A 22,402-nucleotide genomic window follows, 5' to 3' on the forward strand; every position below is an offset into this window, starting at 1 on the left:
GAGATACCACTGGTCTTGACGCATCCCTTCACCCTGTGCTGTGTGTCAGAGACTACGCAGCTTGCGTAGCTTGCCCACAGCAGGGCATCCAGGACAAGATTCACAAGCAGTTTGTATTCTCAAAGGGTTCCAGTGAACTTGTACGGAAAAGCTAAGGGCAGCCCTGCTAGTAGCAGGCATTTGCCAATCCCAAGGAGTTATGCAGGTATTTGGGGTGCATTTTACGCGGCAATAAACGATTGTCTGCAAGACTTTTTGTGACAGACTACCCCAGCACGGGTCGCTGTGCTTTATTCTCTCCTTCCCTCAGTATGCAACCACTGCGTTGGATTCCCCACGCTGCTCCGCCAGCAGCTTTTTTGTCCCAATTCATAACCCCCCCCCGCGGCTCCGCGTCCGAGCAGTTCGGGTCAAGGAGGATGAGCCACCCGGGGGGCGGGGACGGGCGGAAAGGACGGGCAAAGCCACCAATCACAAGGCGCGCTCCACGGCCCCGCTCTGCGCACCCAATGAGCGTCACGGGGGTGCGGCTGCGGAAGGGAGCGCGGGGCGTCCTGGGACGTGCGCCGCGCGCGGACGGCCGCCATGGCTGACGAGATCAGCAAGGCGCAGGCCGCTCGCCCCGGCGGGGATACCATCTTCGGGAAGATCATCCGCAAGGAGATCCCCGCCAATATCATCTATGAGGACGAACAGGTGCGGGCGATGCGCGGCCGACCTGCGCTCACAGCCGCCCGAGTCGGGGCGTGCCTCTGTTGAGGTGTTTGGGAGCGCGGCTGGGTGGGTGGTACGCACGGACGGTGTCTTTCCGCATCCTCCTACAGTATCCCGAAAGCATCCAGCTCCTTCGGTGCGCTGTGCGGCGCGGTGGCTTCATGGGCGTATGCAGGGAGGGAGGTGTTGATAGGCCCACCCCGGTCTGACTGTGTCATTGGCCTGTGTGCACCGGACCAGCGCACCCGGTGGCGGCTGCCTGCTGTCCCCGTGCCGCAGGCCTTGCAGGCTTTACTGCCGAGGGGCAGAGGTTCGTACACCTGGTGTGGAAGAGTACTTATGAGACCTTAGATTTATCATCCGCAGTGATGATCTTCAGGTTTCCGGGCATACGTATCTACACAGTGCACTATGATTGGCTGGACGTGCACGTTGGAAGTGCGGGTCTTTATGTGACTCTTAATAGCATTTTGGATATTATTCTTATGTACCTGACAGGCGTTGTCTATGAATCTCAGACAAGGATTATTAAAATAAAGACTTCAGAATTACGCATTTTCACGAATGTCTGGAACTGATCATCCTGCCAACTGCAGAAATCGTTTTCTTAGTTTCTGTGTTGAGATGGGACTGGTAACGTTAAGTAATAGTAGTGAAACACGACCGGCCTGGAGTTAAGTAAAATGGTTACCCTATGACAAAACGCCATTGTTATTCTGAGATGTGCCCTAAACTAGTGTTCAGCATAAGCCTTTTTTGTTCGTTTTGATTTTCTTCTTTTGTAATTGTTGAACGTCATCAGAGGCTTTCACTTTTGGAGTCAGGGATTGTCTGCAATGTACAGCTCAAGACACACTAAAGACGCTGTTTGCCTGATTTTATCAGCCTAAGGATTATTCATAGCTTGGAACAATGTTTTCTTAGTAGATACAGAAGTGTTAACAGCTGTCATCCGATCTCAAGAATATTTGCAATTTTCATTGCTTTTCCAAAAATGATGGTTCAAAACCGGTGCTCCGCCTTTACCTGAGGGTATGCAAACTCTCTTTATCCAGGTCAAAGCTACATGAAGATTTTCCTTAGCTGTAATGGCTCCAGCAGTGTAACGTCAGCACTGCAGTTGATTGAGAACCAGGACACTGACTTAGAGTGACTTGAAAACATACAACCTACACTGACCACCGTTACTGCAGTGTATTTTCTGGAACTACACACAACTGTAGAACTACTTTTGCAGTTTAGGTGACTATAGAGGATGATCTTTAATTTGTTTTGTTGACTTCACAAAGGTCTTTATAGAAGTGGCCAGAAATGCTACAAGAGGAAATACAAGGGAGGCTGTTAATCATTAATTGGTATGGGGAGGCAGTTAATAGTTATGTCCACAGTCTCTGTGGAATTAAGCCTTGTCAGTGTTGTTTCAGTTGAATGTAAACTTGCCTAAACAGATTTTGGTGCCCTTATGGACTTGTAATTATGTTTTAGTTCAGTGCTACTTCTGCTCTCTGTCCCACAGAAAATTACATCTGGTCATTAAATAATTTGCCTTAGTTTGACTGTTTGCGTTCTGCTTCTGCGTGGGCTACGTAGAATAGAAAAACTGCTTATAAAATTATTAACCTTAAGATTTATTTAATTAGGTGCAAATTAACTTTATTCACCCATTGTTACCACATTTACCTGGGAGAAACAAGCATTTCACCAACGATTTAAAACTGAGCATTGTCTTCTTTAAGACACCTTAAAACGGGACAGACTGAGGGTAAACAAGAAAAGGTGTTGTTGTGTAAATGAAGTTTGGGGGTTTTGCCACCTTTACTCTTGGTCACACTTGCTCTCAGAAGAATTAAAAAGCAGTGTAGTCACCTATACGGTTTGCTGTGGTGGTTCACAAGTTAGATGTGATGGAGAAGTCAGAGATGCCCTTTTGCTAGCAATGGCAAGCTGCATACTTGGAGTAAGCCCTAGAGGATTGTCATGGTTGCAGTAGCAAGTCTTGTTTGAGTGTTTGGCTGTTTGCACAGAGGCATAGTTTCCTTCTTTGCTTTGTCTTTTATTTCTCTTATCCACTAGAAGTTTCTAATTTGAGATTTATTTTATGTGATTGGGTGCTGCCTGCAGTTTCTGATTTGTCGAGAGGTACTTAGTGTGTAGTGGTTCACATTTCAAAGTTGATGCCTTTCCCTCAAATAGAGAATGTTTAAAGTGGAGCCAGCCTTAATATGTTACTCTGGAATACATTTCTTTCTGAACTAATTTGTGCTGTTGGGAACAGAAGTATAAAATGGCCTCAGTGACATAACTTCAAGTTCTTTGAAATTGCTGTGTTGAGTGAAATAAATATACTTTCTATAAGTGTGCATGCCATCAACTTTGCTAGTTCTGTGTTTATGTGGAAATAGTAATTAACCTAATTGCATTTTAGCTTGTTGAGAAGACTGTATGTTTTAAATAATACTTAAAACAGAATAATTGTTTTTCATGCCAACAGGTCTTGGTAAGGAGATGTTTTGTGTTTAGAAAGTAGATGACCTTGATTAATACTCAAGAAATGTTCTGCTTATATATGATTTAATTATGTATTTAGTGGGGCATGATGTTTTACATAAAGTCTTACCTTTCTCTGAATCAAATTACATTTTAACTGTTTACTCTTCCTCCAGTGCCTTGCGTTCCATGATATTTCACCCCAAGCTCCAACGCATTTCCTAGTGATTCCTAAGAAGCCAATTGTCAGGTTATCTGAAGCAGAAGATTCCGATGAATCTGTAAGTATGCTAGAAGCTTGCTGTACACCAAACTGTGCCTCTAATCAATAAATAATTGCTAGATTCTGCCTGCTTTTTCTTTGACATTTCAAAGAAGCAAAGCAGTTTTCCAGTGCTATAATCCTTTTTTCTCTATCTTAGGGTGGGAGTAGAGTTAAGATTTTCCAATAAGTGTACTGACGTAAAGCAAAATGCATCTCTGGGTGTATATTTACAGTGCAAAATGTGTTGTTACTTTGAAGTGCAGTCTTGATGTCCCTCTTCATGGTTTACAGACAGTAGTACTTCCAGTAAGGTCTTGGAGTTTTTGTCAGGTCAGAGATGAAGGAAAAATTAGTAGAAGTGTTGAATATTTAAACTATAAACATAAAGTTAAAAGAGTTTGTAAACCTTTAGATGATAAAAGAAGGTTTCTTTTCCACAAGAATTTATATGTGCACTGCTTAAGGAATTAATGAGGGCTTTAACCATTAGTTAAAATTGCTTTATGTGATTCTTTTATAGTTTGTTACTCTCCAGCTTGAGAAAAATCTATAGTTAATTTTTATCCCTGTATATGTACAGTCAATGCTCACAGCTTTTTTTGAAAATTGACAATAATTTAAAAAACATTGGTTGAATTTTTGAGGAATTGTAAGAATTATCAGAATGATTCTCTACTCTCATGCCTTTTCTTCCTGCCCTCTTCCCTTTTTATGTTTTGTGTGTTGGTTTTTGTTTCTTTTTCTTTCTTCCTTTTTTTTTTTTTCTCCTCCAGCTTCTTGGGCATTTAATGATTGTTGGCAAGAAGTGTGCTGCTAACCTGGGCCTGACCAATGGATACCGGATGGTTGTCAATGAAGGGCCTGAGGGTGGGCAGTCTGTCTATCATGTACATCTCCATGTTCTGGGTGGTCGTCAGTTGGGCTGGCCTCCTGGCTAGGATTTTTGCACCATTAGAGTTAACTGCATGCATATAGATTACCACCAAACAGATTTAATATGCTGTCCATCAGTCTAGCCACTGTTAATGTATTTTTTTTAACATGTGTCTTGAAGTGTAATAAATGTTCTGAACAACATTCACACAATAAAGGTTTAGCATGTGGGAATTGTCTTTGTCTGGTGTGCTTTATTGATGGAAGCAGTTGTGCAAGTTAAGGAGGTGTTCTCCAGAGTTTATGTATGTAGTGTGTTTCAGTCTGCTGTTAATAATCTTCTGTGGACAGTGGTTTGCCAAGGCACTCGAAACCTCGAAGGTACAACTGCTTAGGAGTTTTTCGTGTGTTTTGGGAAGAAAACTTGAAAATTTTGGATGTTGAATTCATAAAATCAGTATAGGCTGCTGCTAAAATTTATGAAAGTGAATTTCCAAACATTCTATGCAAGGGCTGTGCCAGTATAGTCCAATGTGTTGGTGCCTTTCAAGGCCCCATATTTTGATGGGAACTAAAACAATAGTCTTAAGGACATCTGTGACCATTTCATTGCACACTGGTGTTTACATCTAGATTGTGATTTTGGTGGAATTGAGGACTTGAAACTACTGAACTACTGCAGGGCCTTGTGTGAAATGCTTGAAGTGTTTCATCTTGGCACATAAGCAAGATGGTGTGTTATGTATACTTTTTAAATTCCAGATTTCTTTTGGCAGGCTTTATCCTTCATTGAATTGTAGTTTCTCTGTGTTGCTGTATGTTCATGCAACACTCTTATTACATCTCCAAGACAATTGTGAAGCTGTGGTTAGAGACATGCATGCCAGTGTAAATAATAAAGCAAAATTTTTTCTGTTAAAAATTCCCAGCTAGCCTGTGAAGGGAAAATACTTGGAGGCCATTAGACCTTATGAAAAACTCGGGGTATTTATGAGCACAAAATATGAAGTGTGCAAGGTGGTCAGGTGAGAGCCGCAATTTTTATTCAATTAAAATTTTTTTTTTTTGGTAAACGCATTTGAATTCGCTCAACTTGAAAATACTTTGCAACTACTTTTGAAGATTCTGAATCTTGAGTGTTTTTACTGTAAGATATGACTTCAACTGGAAATCAGGTAGTGCTTCTGAAAGTGGCTGGTCTGTAGTTGAGTTAGGAATAAAAAAGACGTTGCAGTTGTTACAACTTGACAGCTGTTATCCTAGGTGTTCTGCACAGACATGAAGAAAACTGCTTAACCCTGAGTACAACATCCCAGAGCACACAGATGAATGTGTGTCACAAGCAAGAGGTATGACTAGTAGACACAGTGGGACTACAGTAAAGTTTATGGCTGGGAAACTTCCTACTGAAAGAAGTGTATGGAAGGCACTTGAGAATTATTAACTACCAGCATCCAAATGTGATCTTAAAAGATCTTTTTTATGTGTTTTCTGAGGTACCTTAATGCTACTATTGGTATCTATAAACCCTTCTCTGATTATAGCTGGAGTGAATTTGAAGAGGCCAACCTAACACTTGACTATATGGTGAAAGGATGGAACAACAACAAGATTTTTGCCTTTAGCCTAGAACCACAGGAAATTAGTGTGTTAGGAGCTGTAACAATGGGTTACTGTATTCAATTTGGCATCAGATGAGACAATCACTGATGTCACTCCTTTTAAGGAAGAATATCGCATTGCCCCTGCATGGTGTAATCAGACTGAAACTATGATTGTTTCTAAGCCTTTACAGCCTAGAAAATTGCCCAAAGGGATGCTTTTAGTCTGCAGGGGTAGAGCTTGGCCTTATGTACCTTTACACATAAGGGAAGGTCCTTGCAGTTCAGGGTATTTAACTATGTTTGCCCCTACTGTTACTATGATACTGCAAAAATCTGCAGCTAGGCAGCTTAGACAAAGTGTATATGCTTTTAATAGTGATTGTAATGATAACACAGTATTTTAGAATGCACAAAAGAGATACTTTGCTAGCTTAGTCTCAGGTATAGGAACTGCTTGTGCCTTAAATAGTCTTAATAAACTAGGAAGCTGGTTGGCAAAGCAATCAAATAGCACTTTGCAAGCATTAAGTGAACTTCTGTTAGATGTTGATTCAGTATGACATGCTACCTTGCAAAATAGAGCTGCAGCTGGCTTTGGGTTATTGATACATGAATGTGAGGAGTTTGAGGGAATGTGTTGTATGAATCTGTCTGGTCATTCAATTCCAATATGCAGGTGCATTCAAGAACTTGAAGATGGGCTCTTGCACCTTAAGGAAGAAGATGCTGGATGGCTCGATAGGTTATTTAAAGGATGGGGTCTCATGGGATGGGTTCTGTCTTTGATAAAAATAGGGATTGTTGCGCTTCTTGTAATTGTCACTGTTCTCCTAATGATACCCTCCCTGACTGGTCTGCTTAAAGGGCTCTGTAGTGGGTCAATCAGTCTGTGTGGCATGAAACCAAAATGGGGTATTGTGGGAACCGAGGAAGGGAGTCAGCTAAACATGATGAAATATGTATCTCTGGAGCACATCCATGGGTACCCTTAAGGCAAGAAGATTAAGGTTAGAAACAGTAAATTTGTATACCTGCATTTGTGTAACACTTGTATAGAAACACAGTAAACTGGTGTGCTCATCTTGAGTAACATTTGTACAGAAGCATAGTAAATGTAGAGCAAAGAACTGGAAGTAGTCTGTGCCAAGATGTTATCCGATAAGAATATTAAAACAATATTTTACCCAATCATTGTATTCCACAACTTGTAGAGTTACCACAATTTGTAGAGTGGCATATAAAAAGACTGCTATTGTAGCAATAAATGACTATGATGTCCACATATCCTTGTGTTGCTGGTTTTTTGTCCATCACTAATACAACACTGACAGGTAAACTTATTGTGAAGATATTTCTTTGTCCTCAAGACTGCTGAAAAATGCAAAGTCCACTTTAAATTTTGTGTCTTCAGCTTACAGAGCAACACAGAACACTTGAGTATTCAAGAGAGTGAAACATTATGTCAAGTTTATTTTTGTCCAGCTTAAAGCAATAATGGTGTACTAGGATTGGCTGAGATGGAGTTGGTTCCCCCCATGATATCTTTTGTTGTGCTACATTTTGTAGTGGTAGCTGGAAAGGTGTTGATAACACACCAGTGTTTGGGTACTGCTGGGCAGTGCTTGCACCGCACCAAGGCTTTGCTTTTCCAACATTCCCACCTCACAACAGTAGGTTGAGGGGTAGGCAAGATCTTGGAAGTGAACATGGGTGGGTGTCATGGTTTGGGAATTCCCCCTGTCCCCTCCACTGGATTAACCAGACTGATTCAGCTGTCTGGAAGTTAAGGAATGAAGCTTTATTTACAGCATGCACAAATATACAAGCATATATATAAGAAATACAGATTATTGACAATTATTTACAAGCTAAAAGTGATGCAGAAATTCAGAATCCCTCCCAAACAGGCAGACTGCCCAAGAGGACTCCTGGTCAACCTCCTTCGTTTCCTCTTCTCACCCCCTATCTCATAAATAACTAGATAAATGTCTCTATAACTCACGTGTTAAATCTGCAGAGATCAGAGATGTCAAAAGTTGACAAGGATATGTAGAGGAAATGGTTAGATCAGGTTACATAGGTTTTGTGCAAAGCTGTTGAGGCAAAATGCAACCAGACACAAAGATCAAAGAGGAAGAAGTGATAAGTGAGTGCCTTATGTTTTGACTATGTCCCTCAGCAGAACAAATGAGTGATACAGACATCACCATTATTTTATTTCCACAGCCAATTATCTAATTTATCTGATTAAAATATTCCAATTAGCCTCAAACCAGCACACTGGGCCAGCTGACCTAAACTGACCAAAGAGGTACTCCATACTGTATGACGTAAGCTCAGTTAATACAAGTTGAAGGTAAGAAGGAAGTGAAAGTCATTAGTTGATGGTGTTTGTCCTCCAGAGCAACCATTAAGTCTTGAAGCCCTGCTTCCTGTGGAGCAGCTGGACATCATCTGCTATGGGAAGTAGGGGATATCTTTGCTTTTGCTCCTGCACAAAACCTTTGCTTTTACTTTAACCCACAGGCCTCTTGTTATATTTTTCAATCACTGAGTTTGAAATAACACCTACTAGAGATGAAGATTTCCTTTCTTTTAGGTATTGAGTTATCCAGTCTTTTGGTCAATGATGACCAGTTGTACCCACGCAGTTCTTGAAAATCCCACGACTAACAGCACAGATTTGGCCAAGCCATTCTGACTTAGGCTACAGTTGTTTCATGTTCTCCATTTTTCTTTGTCATTTTCATGTGTATTGGAACTGATTTCAGTGGTCCAGCTTGAATTTCTCTCAAGAGCACAATGTTAATCTTTTGCCTGATTATGGCTGTATTTTCTGTGGATGTAAATACAGAATTCTCTACTCTCTCTTTCTTCAGCCTTTGGGGAAAAAGATAGCCATGGCAACAGTTTCCTTTAGTTTGTGCGTAGTAAACTTGACAGAATGTAATCCTGTTTCAACTGTTATTTCTAGTTAGAATTTCCTGTACTTTTTGACAAGTTGTAATGGTGTACTTTAGCCAATTTATTGCTAAGCTTGAAGAACTTGGGGAAGAATCAAAACTTAGGCTAATATTGTTGAGTAGATGTGTCTACCAAGACTAGCCAGCTGATTTACGTCCTGTATCAGTCATGAAGAAGTTGAGGAGGAGATGTGGGCTTTGACTGCACTGTGTTTATATCTGCCTCTTGGGTTAGTTACAGGGCTGCCAGATGGGAAAAAAACCTTTGCTCTAAGCCTACAATATGTAGGGGTTAGTTGGGGTGGTAGTTCAAGGTGGTCCTTTAGTGCCTGGAGCAGGAACATGACTCCTTGGAGGCAAGAAATTTGGGAAATACGGGAGAGCATCCAGCCTCTTTGAGACGGAAGCTCCCAGAGAGCAAATGTGTTTTATTTTTCTTTTCTGGGAAACAGAAGGCTCTTGAGAGAGAAGGCATCTTGACGTTCTAGAGAGAAGAGAGTACCTCTTCCTAAGTTGTTGTAATAGTGGGAAAGAACTGACAATCCTGCAGTAGGTAAAAACTCTTAAGTGTTAGTCTGTTTGATCTTCTGCATGTTGGAAACCAGCAACACCTATAAAAATCTTAGTGAGTAGGTATGAGCTTCATTAACTTTGTCTTGCTAAAATTGATCAAAATGCAGCCTTACAGGAGACAATGCTCTGAGCATGTGAAGGGTAAAGGGACAGTAAGTGAGGCTGGAGCTGTAGTTCATAATTCCTTTCTCAAGAAGGATTTGTATTGTTATTTGGCTGAAGATCAAGTACCAATTGCTTTTTTAATAACTGAGATATAAGTAACAGAGAAGACCCACAGCTTACAATAACAGTACTCCAACACAATTGGGTTTTTTTGTTTTGTAGTAGTGATAGCTGTGATTTTGTAAAGTTCTGTCACTGTTCTGTGAAGAAGGTAGAAGATTCTTTAGAAACTTGTTAATAACAACATCATATTGATAGCATATGTAAGTTGAAAGGTAGAAAAGATAGATGTGGAAAAGCTGCACCCTACTACGTATGTAGTGGGGCAGAGGGAGAGTGTCCTGTCCTGCCTGCCTGTGGCTCATAGTTTGTTTAAAGCTCTCAAGGGCCCTGATATTCCATCCTCTTGCAAACCATGAACAGTTCTGTCAGTTCACTCATAAAAAGTACATCTGTGCATTTTTTATTTTTCAAGAATAACCAGTCTCCAAATGCTGTTTTACATAAGCAGGGAGGTGTGATCAGTGTTTGAGACCACAACATCTAGTACTGAAGGAGCTGATTTGAGCAAGTCTTTTACAAGATGATTTACTCTTGTAGAGTTGAAATAATGCTATTTATCCTTATGCATCTGTTTTATTGTTAGAGCTGCACTATAGTGTGGGTGGAATAACAGATCCGGACGCCTCATTTCAGGAAGGCAGTGTTTGTGAGGAAAAGGAAAGGGAGAAAGGTGGAAGAAGAACAAACAGTAAACTGAATGGAAAGATGCTGCAGTGAAAATCTCTGCCTGTTGTGTAAGAGCAGTGAGGGGGATTCACAGATTGCATTGGGTTGGATGGGACTCTTAAAGGTCATCCAACTGTCCTACAACTAGCAGGGACACCTATCAGGCTGCCCAGGGGCACATCAATTTGGTCTTGTGTGTCTTCAGAGAGAGGCCTTCAACCACATTCCTGGCATGCTAATTTGAGGCTAATTGGAATATTCTAATGATCATTGATTATAAATTAATAATAATAATAATGATAAATTCTATGTCATTAGTTTGCTAAAAGGGATAAGAAGCCAAAATGTAGATGATTTGTCCCTCTTGCCTTCTTTGCTTTTATGCATTGGATCTATTCTCTTGTCCTTTAATCTGTTTTATTATCTTCCACTAACAGATACTAAGTAAGCTTTGCTGATTGTTTTGTATGTCTGGGAGAGACAGGGAGAGGGGCTTTGAGCCCTCTTTGTCTGGGAGGGAGTTTGGATTTCTGTATTATTTCTAATTGGTATATAACTGTCAATACTTGTGAATATATAGTGTATATATGCTTGTAAATTTTGCTTTGCTGTAGATAGAGTGCTATCTTACCTTCCGAGCTGTCTGAGCTGGTCTAGTAAATTTTCAATAGTGGAGGTGGGGAAGTTGCTAACCCACCACACCTGGGCAACCTATTTCTGTACTTCACCACTCTCATTGTGAGGAACTTCCTCTTTATGTCTAACCTAAATCCACCCTGCTCCAGTTTAAAACCATTGCCTCTCGTCCTATCACTACAAGGTCTTTTAAACAGTCCATCCTCAGCCTTCCCGTAGGTCCCTTTCAGATATTGTGATGTAGCTATAAGGTCTCCCTGGAGCCTTCTCTTCTCCAGGCTGAATAGTCCCAACTCTTTTAGTCTGTCTTCAGAGGAGAGGTGCTTCAGCCCTCTGATCATCTTGTGGCCCCTCTCTGGACCCACTCCAGCAGGTCCATGTCCTTGTACTAGGGGCTCCAGAGCTGTAAATAATACTCCAGGTGAGGGTCTCATGAGAGCAGAGTGGCAGAATTGCCTCTCTCGATCTTCCACATGTTCACAACCTTGTTATGACTTTTACTTCCTTTTGATAGTGAAGCTTGACCATTTTTTGATGCTTTGGAAAGGCTGTGGCTGACCATGCTAGGGCCAGTCCAAGGACCTTGCTAAACCATCCATCCAGTAAGACAGTGAGCTTATGAGCCACACTTATGGGTAAGAATTGCAATCCCTTATCTCTGTCACAAATGGGGTTCAGTGGGTTACCCATACCTTCTGGTAAAGGCTAGGCAGAAGCTGAGAATGTCAGTGTAGTGAGTGTGCTGCCCTGGGCACCTAAGGGCATCACAGACCTATTACTGCTCAATTCCAGGTGGCTGACTGCCATTTGTCCCTCTAAGCTGACTCTTCAGATGTTGCACAACTAGTTAGCATGCCAGAGTTTCATTTGTTAATGGAATTACCCAGACAAATTGCTCCACTAATTAAGAACAGCCATGCACCACCAGCCATGGGATCATGAAAGAACTATCAACATGTTAGTCTTGTCTGTGTCAGGACCAGATGAAGTTTCCTGTGTTCCTTCTCATGAAAGGTGTCTTCTACTTTTGTATATGCACTTGGAACTTGAGTATTCTCAGAGCTGTTCTTTCTGGCTCCTTTGCTCAGTGTACAGGTGCAGAAATCTGGAGGTGAAGTTGCAAAGCTATGGAGAGTGTTTGCTCCTCTCTAATTCATGTCTGTGTCAGGAATCTGTCTCTGGTATAGGAGTGCAAGCTAAGGGAGGCTCAGCAGCTTGATTTGCATCAGACCTCACCCATCTGAATATAACATTTCTGTTAGGGAGAGTCAAATAAGCTGTGCTGACAAAACTAACATAACAGTACTTATGTAGTCATTCCTTTCTGTAGTTGTTGATGGGAACACGTTCAATGGATTGCTTATTATTGATAGTGTTAATTCTTTTTTCTTCACAATAATTTCTGCAAAAGGATTTAACTTGATTACTACAAGTTGCATCTGTACCTCAGGTTAGTGAGAGGACTTGGTTTTATGCTTGACAGAATTAATTGGCAGGTTACTGTCTTTTTTGAAGTTAAACCCCCTTCATTTAAGTCTTAATACTGTGTTTTTTATGATGATTAACAGCACAGCAATGTCCATAAAATTGCTTCCACTTTGGGTCATAATAGAGAAAACAACATGCATTTGCATTTCCAGCTGTGACATAGAAACATTTAAATTTTGAATCAAAAGTTGTGAAATAAGTGGGAGACATTGTATAGTTAAGTTTTCGAGTTTTCACTCTGAGTCATGTCTCTGGATTGCATCTTGGTCTTCCTGGAATCTCTAGTTGTCATTAAGTTTTAATTTGGCCTAGGGCCTTATCATAGAATCAACCAGGTTGGAAGAGACCTCCATGATCATCCAGTCCAACCTATCCAACCTATCCACCAAGAGAACAGAATTGTGGCTTTGTGGCAAAACATTGCTCATCATAACTGTAGGCTAGTGGTTAGGATGTGTGCTAGTTCGAAGCTAGCTAGAATGTTTTGGTGAAGAGAACTAGATTACAGGCTGTGAGAGGAAAACAATGGTGATGTCTACTTCACTCATAGGCTTGCTGAGATGTATAAGAACTAGAGTGTAAATATAGATAAGGGAGTTGGGAGTTGCTCTCTGTCCAGACTCTGGGCTGCATCTCTCCAGCCTCACCTTCCATCTCTCTGATTAATCCACTTGCTTCCTAACCCCCTGGCCAACCCTCCATGCTTCAATGATCTGGACGAGGGGATTGAGTCCGGCATCAGTAAGTTTGCAGATGACACCAAGCTAAGAGCAGGTGTTGATCTGCTGGAAGGTAGCAGAGCCCTGCAGAGGGACCTAGACAGGCTGGATGGGTGGACAGAGGCCAATGGAGTGAGATTTAACAAGACCAAGTGCAGGGTTCTGCACTTTGGCCACAACAACCCCAAGCAGTGCTACAGGCTGGGGACAGAATGGCTGGAGAGCAGCCAGGAAGAAAGGGACCTGGGGGTACTGATAGATAGCAAGCTGAAGATGAGGCAGCAGTGTGCCCAAGTGGCCAAGAGAGCCAGTGGCATCCTGGCCTGGCTCAGGAACAGTGTGGCCAGTAGGACAAGGGAGGTTATTCTTCCCCTGTACTCAGCACTGGTCAGGCCACACCTTGAGTCCTGTGTCCAGTTCTGGGCTCCTCAATTCAAGAGAGATGTTGAGGTGCTGGAACGTGTCCAGAGAAGGGCGACAAAGCTGATGAGGTGCCTGGAACACAAACCCTATGAGAAGAAGCTGAGAGAGCTGGGGTTGTTTAGCCTGGAGAAGAGGAGACTCAGGGGTGACCTCATTGCTGCCTACAACTACCTGAAGGGAGGTTGTAGCCAGGTGGGGGTTGGTCTCTTCTCTCAGGCAACCAGCAATAGAACAAGGGGACACAGTCTCAAGTTGTGCTGGGGGTGGTATAGGCTGGATGTTAGGAGGAAGTTCTTGCCAGAGAGAGTGATTTGCCATTGGAATGGGCTACCCAGGGGGGTGGTGGAGTCACTGTCCCCAGAGGTGTTCAGGAAGAGACTGGATGGGGCACTTAGTACCATGGTGTGGTTGATTGGCTGGGTGATAAGTTGGAGTGGATGATCTTGGAGGTCTCTTCCAACCTGGTTGATTCTATGATTGAGTTAGGGACTTGTTAAGCAATCTAGACATACACAGAAATTGATGTGACTCAGTGGGACATATTCAGTGCTGCTGAGGGAAATAGTGAGTATCATTGTGAAGGCTCTCTCTATGATAGTAAAAAAAAGGCATGATAACTTGGTGAAGAGGACAAACATCACACCTGTCCTGAAGAATGCTGAAATAGATTTGGGAAACTTTAAGACAGGCAGCCTAATTGAAGTCTCCAGGAAAATGGAAGCCCTGTGCATGCACATCAAGAGAATCTGATCAGGAACAGCAAGCACAGACATACTTGGCCAAGTGGTACCTGACCAACATTCATTCATCCCCTCAGTTCAGCGCTTGAAATGGTGTCTGGAGTGCTGTGTGCAGTTTTGAGCTCACCAGTACGAGGGACATCCATAGATTCATAAAATACCAGGTTGGAAGGGTCCTCAAGAATCATCTAATCCAATCTTTCAGGATAAGAACATTGTTTAAATGAGATGGCTCAGCACCCTTTCAAGCTGGGCCTTGAAACTGTCTAATGTAGAGGAATCCACCACCTCCCTTGGGGATTTATTCCAATGTTTAGTGGTGTGAAATGTAAAAAAAAAATTCTGGTATCCAGACCAAATTTCCTCAGTAGCAACTTGTAATCATTACCCCTTGTCTTTACTGTGTGACTCTTTGTAAAGTGATGCAGACATACTGAGAGAGTCTAGTGGGTCACAGACATCAAGCCTGCAGCCTGGGATTGCAGTCTGAAAAATGATTGTTTTGTCTTGAAGGAATGTCTTGAAAGGGATTTTATGCTTTCTGTTTTCACCTGTCTAATGGGTGGTCATAGAGAAGACAGGTGCCTGACAGTGCAGAGTTTGGGGCTGCAAAGTGACAGGCTGATGTTGCAGCAGAATAAATTCTGAATAGAGATTGGGAAAAAATCCTTTTCAGTGGGAAAGGTCGAATGCTACATCAGTGTTCTTGACTAAACAAGACCCTAAGCAATGGGTCTGACTTGGCTGTCATCCGAGCAGGAAAGCGGACAAGCCAGACTCCGAAAGTCCCTTTCCAACATTGTTCTGTGGTTCCATGGGCAGCAACATAAAAATTGTCAAAGAAAATTCAAAGTGATCAAAACAACAGGAAAGCCTCAAGGCAAAAATCACAAACTGCAGAACTAAAATAAAAAGCATGTAAGAGAGGAGTCAGTTGTGTCTGTAATCCTACAATTTTTAAAGTATAAATTTACATTTATAAGACTTCATAGTTTTGTAGAGAATTTGTGACACATCACACTCCTTTTTTTCCTGAGAGTGTGAGAAATGCCATATTAGGCAGTTCATTTTTAGCCACAATTAGTTAGAAACCAGTGGCTGGAAACTATTAATCAGAATGCTGAACACAGTTCTTCTGAGCCCCAAAGGAAAAGAAATGGAACAAAAGAGAATCAGAGCTGTTATGAACAGATTGAATGTGCTACTTTGAAGCTAGCTAGAATGCTTTGGTGAGAAGAACTAGATTACAGGCTGTGAGAGGAAAACAAAGGTGATGTCTACTTCACTCATAGGCTTCCTAAGATGTATAAAAACAAGAGTATAAAAACATAGATAAGGAAGTCGATCTCTGTCCGGTCTCTGGGCTGCATCTCTCCAACCTCACCTTCCATCTCTCTGATTAATCCACTTGCTTCCTAATCCCCCTGGCTGACCCTCCATGCTTCCTTGGGCACAAGGCAATATCTGGGGTAAGGTAGAGAGGGGAAGGAGAAGGGGAAGGGCAGTTGGGAGTCCCTCCTGGAGACTCAGGTTTCTGGGAGGGCTGTTGTGTTTCTGTATTACCTTTTAACTTGTATATTTCTGTATATAACTGTATATACTGTAAATATCTGCTTGTATATTGTGCTAATCTGTAAATATAAGCTTCATTCAATTTCCAGAGCTGAGTCTAGTCTGGGTGATTTCCAAAATGTGTGTGTGTGGATAACACCCAAACCCTCACACTGAATTTGCTGTCTTGAAAATGTATGATTGTTTCTTGCTTTACAGGACGCGAAAGGTAAGAAAAATGTGGATGATGCCATCTGCCCACTTTCCATCTGCTGATGAACTTGCAACTGTCTTGGGATGTCAGTGAGCCACTGTTAATTGCCGTGTGAGCTCAAGCAATAGTGGAATTTTCAGCCTTGTTACCTGGAAATAAGCTTTCATTTTCTCAGCTGATAGGCTTTGAGTTGTGAAACTGTGCCAGCACTGGTAATCTTGATGGACTCTACCTACATTTTCATTTTATAAAAGGTTTTGAGAGTTTGAGAGCTGGTGCCCATCTCAGATGCTTCCTCGGTTTAAAATGTGTATATGCAATATACATATGATAGTTGTCTTAAACATAAACCAGAATGTAATGTATACAAGTTCTTGTTTGCCATTATACAGTGGTGTCTGGGCTTTTGACTGTTGCTACTATCAAACCACAGCCTGCATGGAAGAGAATCTCAACATATCTCCTGCCATGTCAGGCCAGAAATTTCTGGTTGACTAGAGAAGCACATCTTGAAAAAAATATTTTGATTAGATTTCAGTCTTTAAGATGCTGCACTTGGTGTTATCTGTGGTTTTACATAGTTGCATGGATTTCAGTTATGTGACTTGTCTATGCAGTAAACTTTTTATTGGAAAAAAATAAGTGAATTGCTACATATGTTTAAAATGATAGATTATTATGTAGTTTTGTTTCACAATTCTTTTATAATAAACTCCTATAAAATGTGCACAATGTAGTGTCAGTATATATATAGTATATAGGCTGGATGTTAGGAGAACGTTCTTCACAGAGAGAGTCATTTGGCATTAGAATGGGCTGCCTGGGGAGGTGGTGGAGTCACCATCCCTTGAGGTGTTGAAGAAAAGACTGGATGAGTGTGGTGGAGGGAGAGCAGCCCCAAAACTGAGGCTTCCCTATGCCTCTACATGCCTGGACATGTTTTTTCTGCCAGGACCCATGGCAGTAAACAGGTTGCGTAACACACACACCCAGTCCGTGTACCCCTGGAGTCTGCCCAGGTAATCCCCTATTGGGAGGGTCCAGGCAAACAGCTCCTGCCTATTAAGGTAAGGTTTGGGCTTACTGCCAACCTGATTGGTCACTTTAGATAACCAAAATGAGCCACGAATCTAGGCTCAGAATCTATAAAGAGAGGTGCGAAGGAGCACCACATGTTCAGAGTGTTCAGAGCGTTCGGAGGATCAAGCTTAGCTCTCTGATCCACATAGCAGCACAGACCTGCTTGCATGGCCTAGATACAGGATCAGGCCCTCACTTGCATACTTATGAGGCTCAGCCCTCTTGCATTGATCTCAAGGTGCAGTTAAGTTGTCTGCGAACCCTTTGAGAAGCAGAGCGCATGCACGCCTGCACTTCATGCATATATGGGGAGCCGAGAGCCCCCTGCCTAAGCCTAGAGCAGCTGTACATAGTGGCTTGCTATCTTGCATTTATCTACGGAGCTCAAGTCTCCCTGAAGCCTGGCAGATCCTGCTTGCCAGCTGCCCTGTAAGCCTGGAAAGATCCAGCTCAGCAGACCTTTCAGACTGTCTGATAACCTACAAACACAACCTGCTAGCTGTGTGACGACTGTGCTAGAAGCTGCACGGACAAATCCTCCTCCTGCATCTGGAAATCCTGCCAGCTGATCATCCCTGGACACACACGGCATCCAGAACTAGCAGCACCGAGGCAGAGACCACTTCACACCAGGAGAGAAGGTCAGAGAAATCCTGTTTACCCCAGAGACTGGGAACACTTATCATTGCCTGCAAACTGGGACAGATTCCAGCTGTCCCAAATACTGGGCACACGCTGTGACACAATCCCGGGAGGGTGATTAATGATTAATACTTAAGAGCAACACATCTAAGCAAGCTTTAATTCCTTTGTAAAATAAGTTACTTCTGTCTTAAGAGCAGACACAGTTTCAGCCCTTGCTGGGCAGACAGTATAGTTGTTAAGAGGCATTAAGCCTAAGGGAATCTTTCTCTCTGTCTATAGTTGTTGATAATTTGATATTTCCGTTTAATAATCCAACCCCTGTAAATATCCCCAACTGTTTTCATAACTTTGCACAAAAGAACTTGATTACATAGTGCTTGGGGGTAGTCCAGATTTGTAAATATTAATTTTAATAAATAATTTTATAAAAAATTAATACCACCTCAAATTATTTTCTCACCTCCCCCTAACAGAGAAGGAATAAGAGAAACCCCTTCATTACAATGAGGCACTTAGTGCCATGGTCTAGTTGACTGGATAGGGCTGGGTGAGAGATTGGACTGGATGATCATGGAGGTCTCTTCCAAGCTGACTGATTCTATGATTCTATGTTTTAATTTGGCTGTTAAAAGATACAAAGCAGATCAACTAGAAGCTGTCTGGAGTGGTTACAGCCAAAGATTAAAAAGGTCTATTGGTACTGGTGTCTGAAACTCCAACCCCTCAAACTTCAGGTTGAATGTTAGTACTTTTGTGTTTTCTTCTGTCTAGAAAATTTAGAAAAGCTAAGTTACTTATGTGTGCTAGTTTGACACAAGCTAGAATGTTTTGGTGAGGAGAACGAGCTTACAGGCTGTGAAAGGAAAACAGTGGTGATGTCTACTTCCCTCAGAAGTCTCACCGAGGAGTTTGGGAAGAAGAAATGAAAACATTAGATAACACTCTCACCATTTTCTGGCACTCTTGCTTGGGCGGCTGACTGAGCAACATCTTACCCTCTAACCTCACCCTTCATTTGGACTAACTCACCTTTGCTTCTTAACCTCTTGGCCAAACCTCTATTCTTCCTTAGGATTGGGGTAAGGTTGAGAGGGTCAGGGGGAGGGTGTAGGGGTGGTTGAGAGCCCCTCCTAGGGACTCAGGTTTCTGGGAGGGGAGTTGTGTTTCTGTATTACCTTTTACCTTGTATATTTGTGTATATAACTGTATATACTGTAAATATCTGCTTGTGTATTGTGCTAGCTGTAAATAAATAGCTTCATTCATATTTCCAGAGATGACTGAGTCTAGTCTAGGTGATTTCTAGAGCAGGAGGGGAGGGAGGGTGGGGGGGGGTGGGGGGGTGGGGAACACCCAAACCGTCACATTATGTTAAGGGAAAAGTGGTAACAAAGGTGTACACATGATACAAATACACTTGTCAAAATTGTACATTGTGCTGAAAAGATCTACACTTTCAGTTAGTTGGTAGCATGATATTATTTGGATTTTTCTGTCTTTTGAACTTCTAATTCAGGAGGATGTGTAGTTTGGCAGGTTTATGGAATTAAAATTTGACAATATTTGGTGGGCGCAGATATTTAAAATTCTGATCACTGCTCTTAGGAGCTAACCTGTAGCAGTTCTGAGGCTAATTTAGACACTTGTGGCCAGCCATTAAAATCTGTCCTCTTTTCTTGAGCTAAGTAAAATAAGTTATTGTTGGCTAGGACTGCAGTTTTCTAAGTCATTGTGATTGGTCTGAACTTTCTTTCAGTTTCCGTTTTTGAAGAACACTGGGGGAAATTTAAAACCAAAATAACTTCTCAGTTTTTCACAAGAAAGTATTTTATTAGTTGAGTCATGAAGACTTAGGAAATTAACTGAACCTGATGTACTTTAAAGGTAGTGTGACAAAGTGAGGTAATAAAAAATCAATACATTATAACAAATTAATGTATTGTAACTGGAACAACGTATAGATGAACCTAGTAGAATTAGAAAGACAGGACAATCACAAACATGATGATTGTGTACTGTAATGAAGAGGAAGAAGGTGAATTTTGAGACAGATAATGGAATGATGGGAAGCTGGGACCGAGATGGGAAATTAAATAAATATGTTTTGTGGTGATTTACAGTCTATATGCTAGAGTATAATTTCAATGTGCATTCGATTAAAGTATTTTTCAAATGCTCTTAATTTTTTGACTGTGAAACTTAACACTGTTTTCAGTTGGAACTACATCCAAACACTTCTAAAAGTTCCTTGTGTCCTGTCGAGCCACACCAGGGCATATTCAAGTACAAAATTTTTTGTGGCAGTGAAAAACATACTGGTACCCAATGAAGGACAGCCTCATTCTAGTACGTCTTCTTGGATTGAAGTAATATCACAGTATCACAGTATCACCGAGGTTGGATGAGACCTCATAGATCATTGAGTCCAACCCTTTACCACATAGCTCAAGGCTACACCATGGCACCAAGTGCCACGTCCAACCTTGCCTTGAACAGCCCCAGGGATGGCGACTCCACCACCTCCCCGGGCAGCCCATTCCAGTGTCCAATGACTCTCTCAGTGAAGAACTTTCTCCTCACCTCCAGCCTAAATCTCCCCTGGCATAGCCTGAGGCTGTGTCCTCTTGTTCTGGCGCTGGCCACCTGAGAGAAGAGAGCAACCTCCTCCTGGCCACAACCACCCCTCAGGTAGTTGTAGACAGCAATAAGGTCACCCCTGAGCCTCCTCTTCTCCAGGCTAAACAATCCCAGCTCCCTCAGCCTCTCCTCGTAGGGCTGTGCTCAAGGCCTCTCACCAGCCTCGTCGTCCTTCTCTGGACACGCTCAAGCATCTCAGTGTCCCTCCTAAACTGGGGGGCCCAGAACTGAACACAGCACTCAAGGTGTGGTCTAAGCAGTGCAGAGTACAGGGGCAGAATGACCTCCCTGCTCCTGCTGACCACACCATTCCTGATGCAGGCCAGGATGCCACTGGCTCTCTTGGCCACCTGGGCACACTGGTGGCTCATGCTCAGGTGGGTATCAATCAGCACTCCCAGATCCCTCTCTGTCTGGCTGCTCTCCAGCTACTCTGACCCCAGCCTGTATCTCTGCATGGGGTTGTTGTGGCCAAAGTGCAGCACTGGCACTTGGAGCTATTGAACACCATCCCATTGGACTCTGCCCATCTGTCCAGGTGGTCAAGGTCCCGCTGCAGAGCCCTTCTGCCCTCCAACCCAGCCACATCTGCCCCCAGCTTGGTGTCATCTGCAAACTTGCTGATGACTGACTCCATGCCCTCATCCAGATCATCTATGAAGATGTGAAAGAGGATGGGGCCCAGCACTGATCCCTGAGGGACACCACTAGTGACTGGCTGCCAGCTGGATGTGGCACCATTCACCACCACTCTCTGGGTCTGGCCCTCCAGCCAGTTCCTAACCCAGCACAGAGTGTTACCATCCAAGCCATGGGCTGACAGCTTAGCCAGCAGTTTGCTGTGGGGGACAGTGTCAAAGGCCTTGCTGAAGTCCAGATAGACCACATCCACAGGCCTCCCCACATCCACCAAGTGGGTCACCTGATCATAGAAGGAGATCAGGTTGGAGAGGCAGGATCTGCCCTTCCTAAACCCATGCTGGCTGGACCTGAGCCCTTTGCCATCCCTCAGGTGCGCTCTTATCACCCCCAAGATAACCTGCTCCATCAGTTTCCCTGGCACTGAGGTCAGGCTGACAGGTCTGTAGTTCCCAGGTTCCTCCATCCGACCCTTCTTGTGGATGGGGACCACGTTGGCCATTTTCCAGTCTCCTGGGACCTCTCTGGTGAGCCAGGACTGCTGGAAAATGATGGAGAGCAGCTTGGCCAGCTCAGCTGCCAGCTCTCTCAGCACCCTGGGATGGATCCCATCTGGTCCCATGGACTTGTGGGTGTCCAGATGGCTCAGCAGGTCCTGAACTAATTCCTCACGAATTTCCAGGGGAACACACTGCTCCCCGACCCCATCCCCCAGTTCAAGAGGCCACTTGCCTTGAACTCCTCCCTCCTCACTGTTGAAAATTGAGGCAAATAAGGCATTCAGGACCTCAGCCTTTTCTTCATCATCAGTTATAGTGTTCCCCTCCTGGTCCAGTAAGGAGTGGAGCCTCTTCTTGCCCTTCCTTTTAGCATTGATAAATTTTTAAAAGTGTTTTTTATTATCCTTCACAGAAGTGGCAGCCTAAGTTCTAGCTGGGCCTTAGCCTCTCTAATTTTTCTCCTGCATAATCTGGCTACCTCCTTAAACACGTCAGGAGAAGCCTTCCCCTCCTTCCAAAGGTGATACACCCTCTTTTTTTCCCCCAATTCCTTCAGGAGCTGTTTGCTCATCCAGGCTGGTCGCCTTCCCCGCTGGCTCATCTTTCAGCACATGGGAACTGCCAGCTCCTGTGCCTTCAAGAGCTCCTGTTTAAAGTAGGTCCAACCATCCTGGACCCCCTTGTTCTCAAGGACTGCTGCCCAGGGGACTTTGGAAATAAGTTTCTTGAGCAAATTGAAGTTTGCCCTCCCGAAGTC

The 22,402-nt window shown here is 43.0% G+C and overlaps 1 protein-coding gene across 1 annotated transcript; it reads left to right on the forward strand.

Moving 5' to 3' along the window:
* Positions 1-530: 530 nt before the first annotated feature.
* On the forward strand, positions 531-4,573 carry HINT1 (histidine triad nucleotide binding protein 1). Its single transcript, XM_064176477.1, has 3 exons — positions 531-696; positions 3,378-3,482; positions 4,240-4,573. Exons 1-3 carry the CDS (start codon positions 586-588, stop codon positions 4,402-4,404), a joined length of 381 nt encoding a protein of 126 aa, XP_064032547.1. The 5' UTR covers positions 531-585; the 3' UTR covers positions 4,405-4,573.
* The last annotated feature ends 17,829 nt before the right edge of the window (positions 4,574-22,402 follow it).

Source organism: Pogoniulus pusillus, chromosome Z, assembly GCF_015220805.1.
Source record: "Pogoniulus pusillus isolate bPogPus1 chromosome Z, bPogPus1.pri, whole genome shotgun sequence".
Classification (NCBI taxonomy): domain Eukaryota; kingdom Metazoa; phylum Chordata; class Aves; order Piciformes; family Lybiidae; genus Pogoniulus; species Pogoniulus pusillus.

What these genes read in the sequence shown, in the direction of transcription:
- HINT1 (XM_064176477.1), top strand. Translation starts at nt 586, where the DNA reads ATGGCTGACGAGATCAGCAAGGCGCAGGCCGCTCGCCCCGGCGGGGAT. An exon ending in TCATCTATGAGGACGAACAG is followed by an intron (nt 697 to 3,377) that starts GTGCGGGCGATG and finishes CTCTTCCTCCAG; the next exon opens with TGCCTTGCGTTCCATGATAT. An exon ending in CAGAAGATTCCGATGAATCT is followed by an intron (nt 3,483 to 4,239) that starts GTAAGTATGCTA and finishes TTTCTCCTCCAG; the next exon opens with CTTCTTGGGCATTTAATGAT.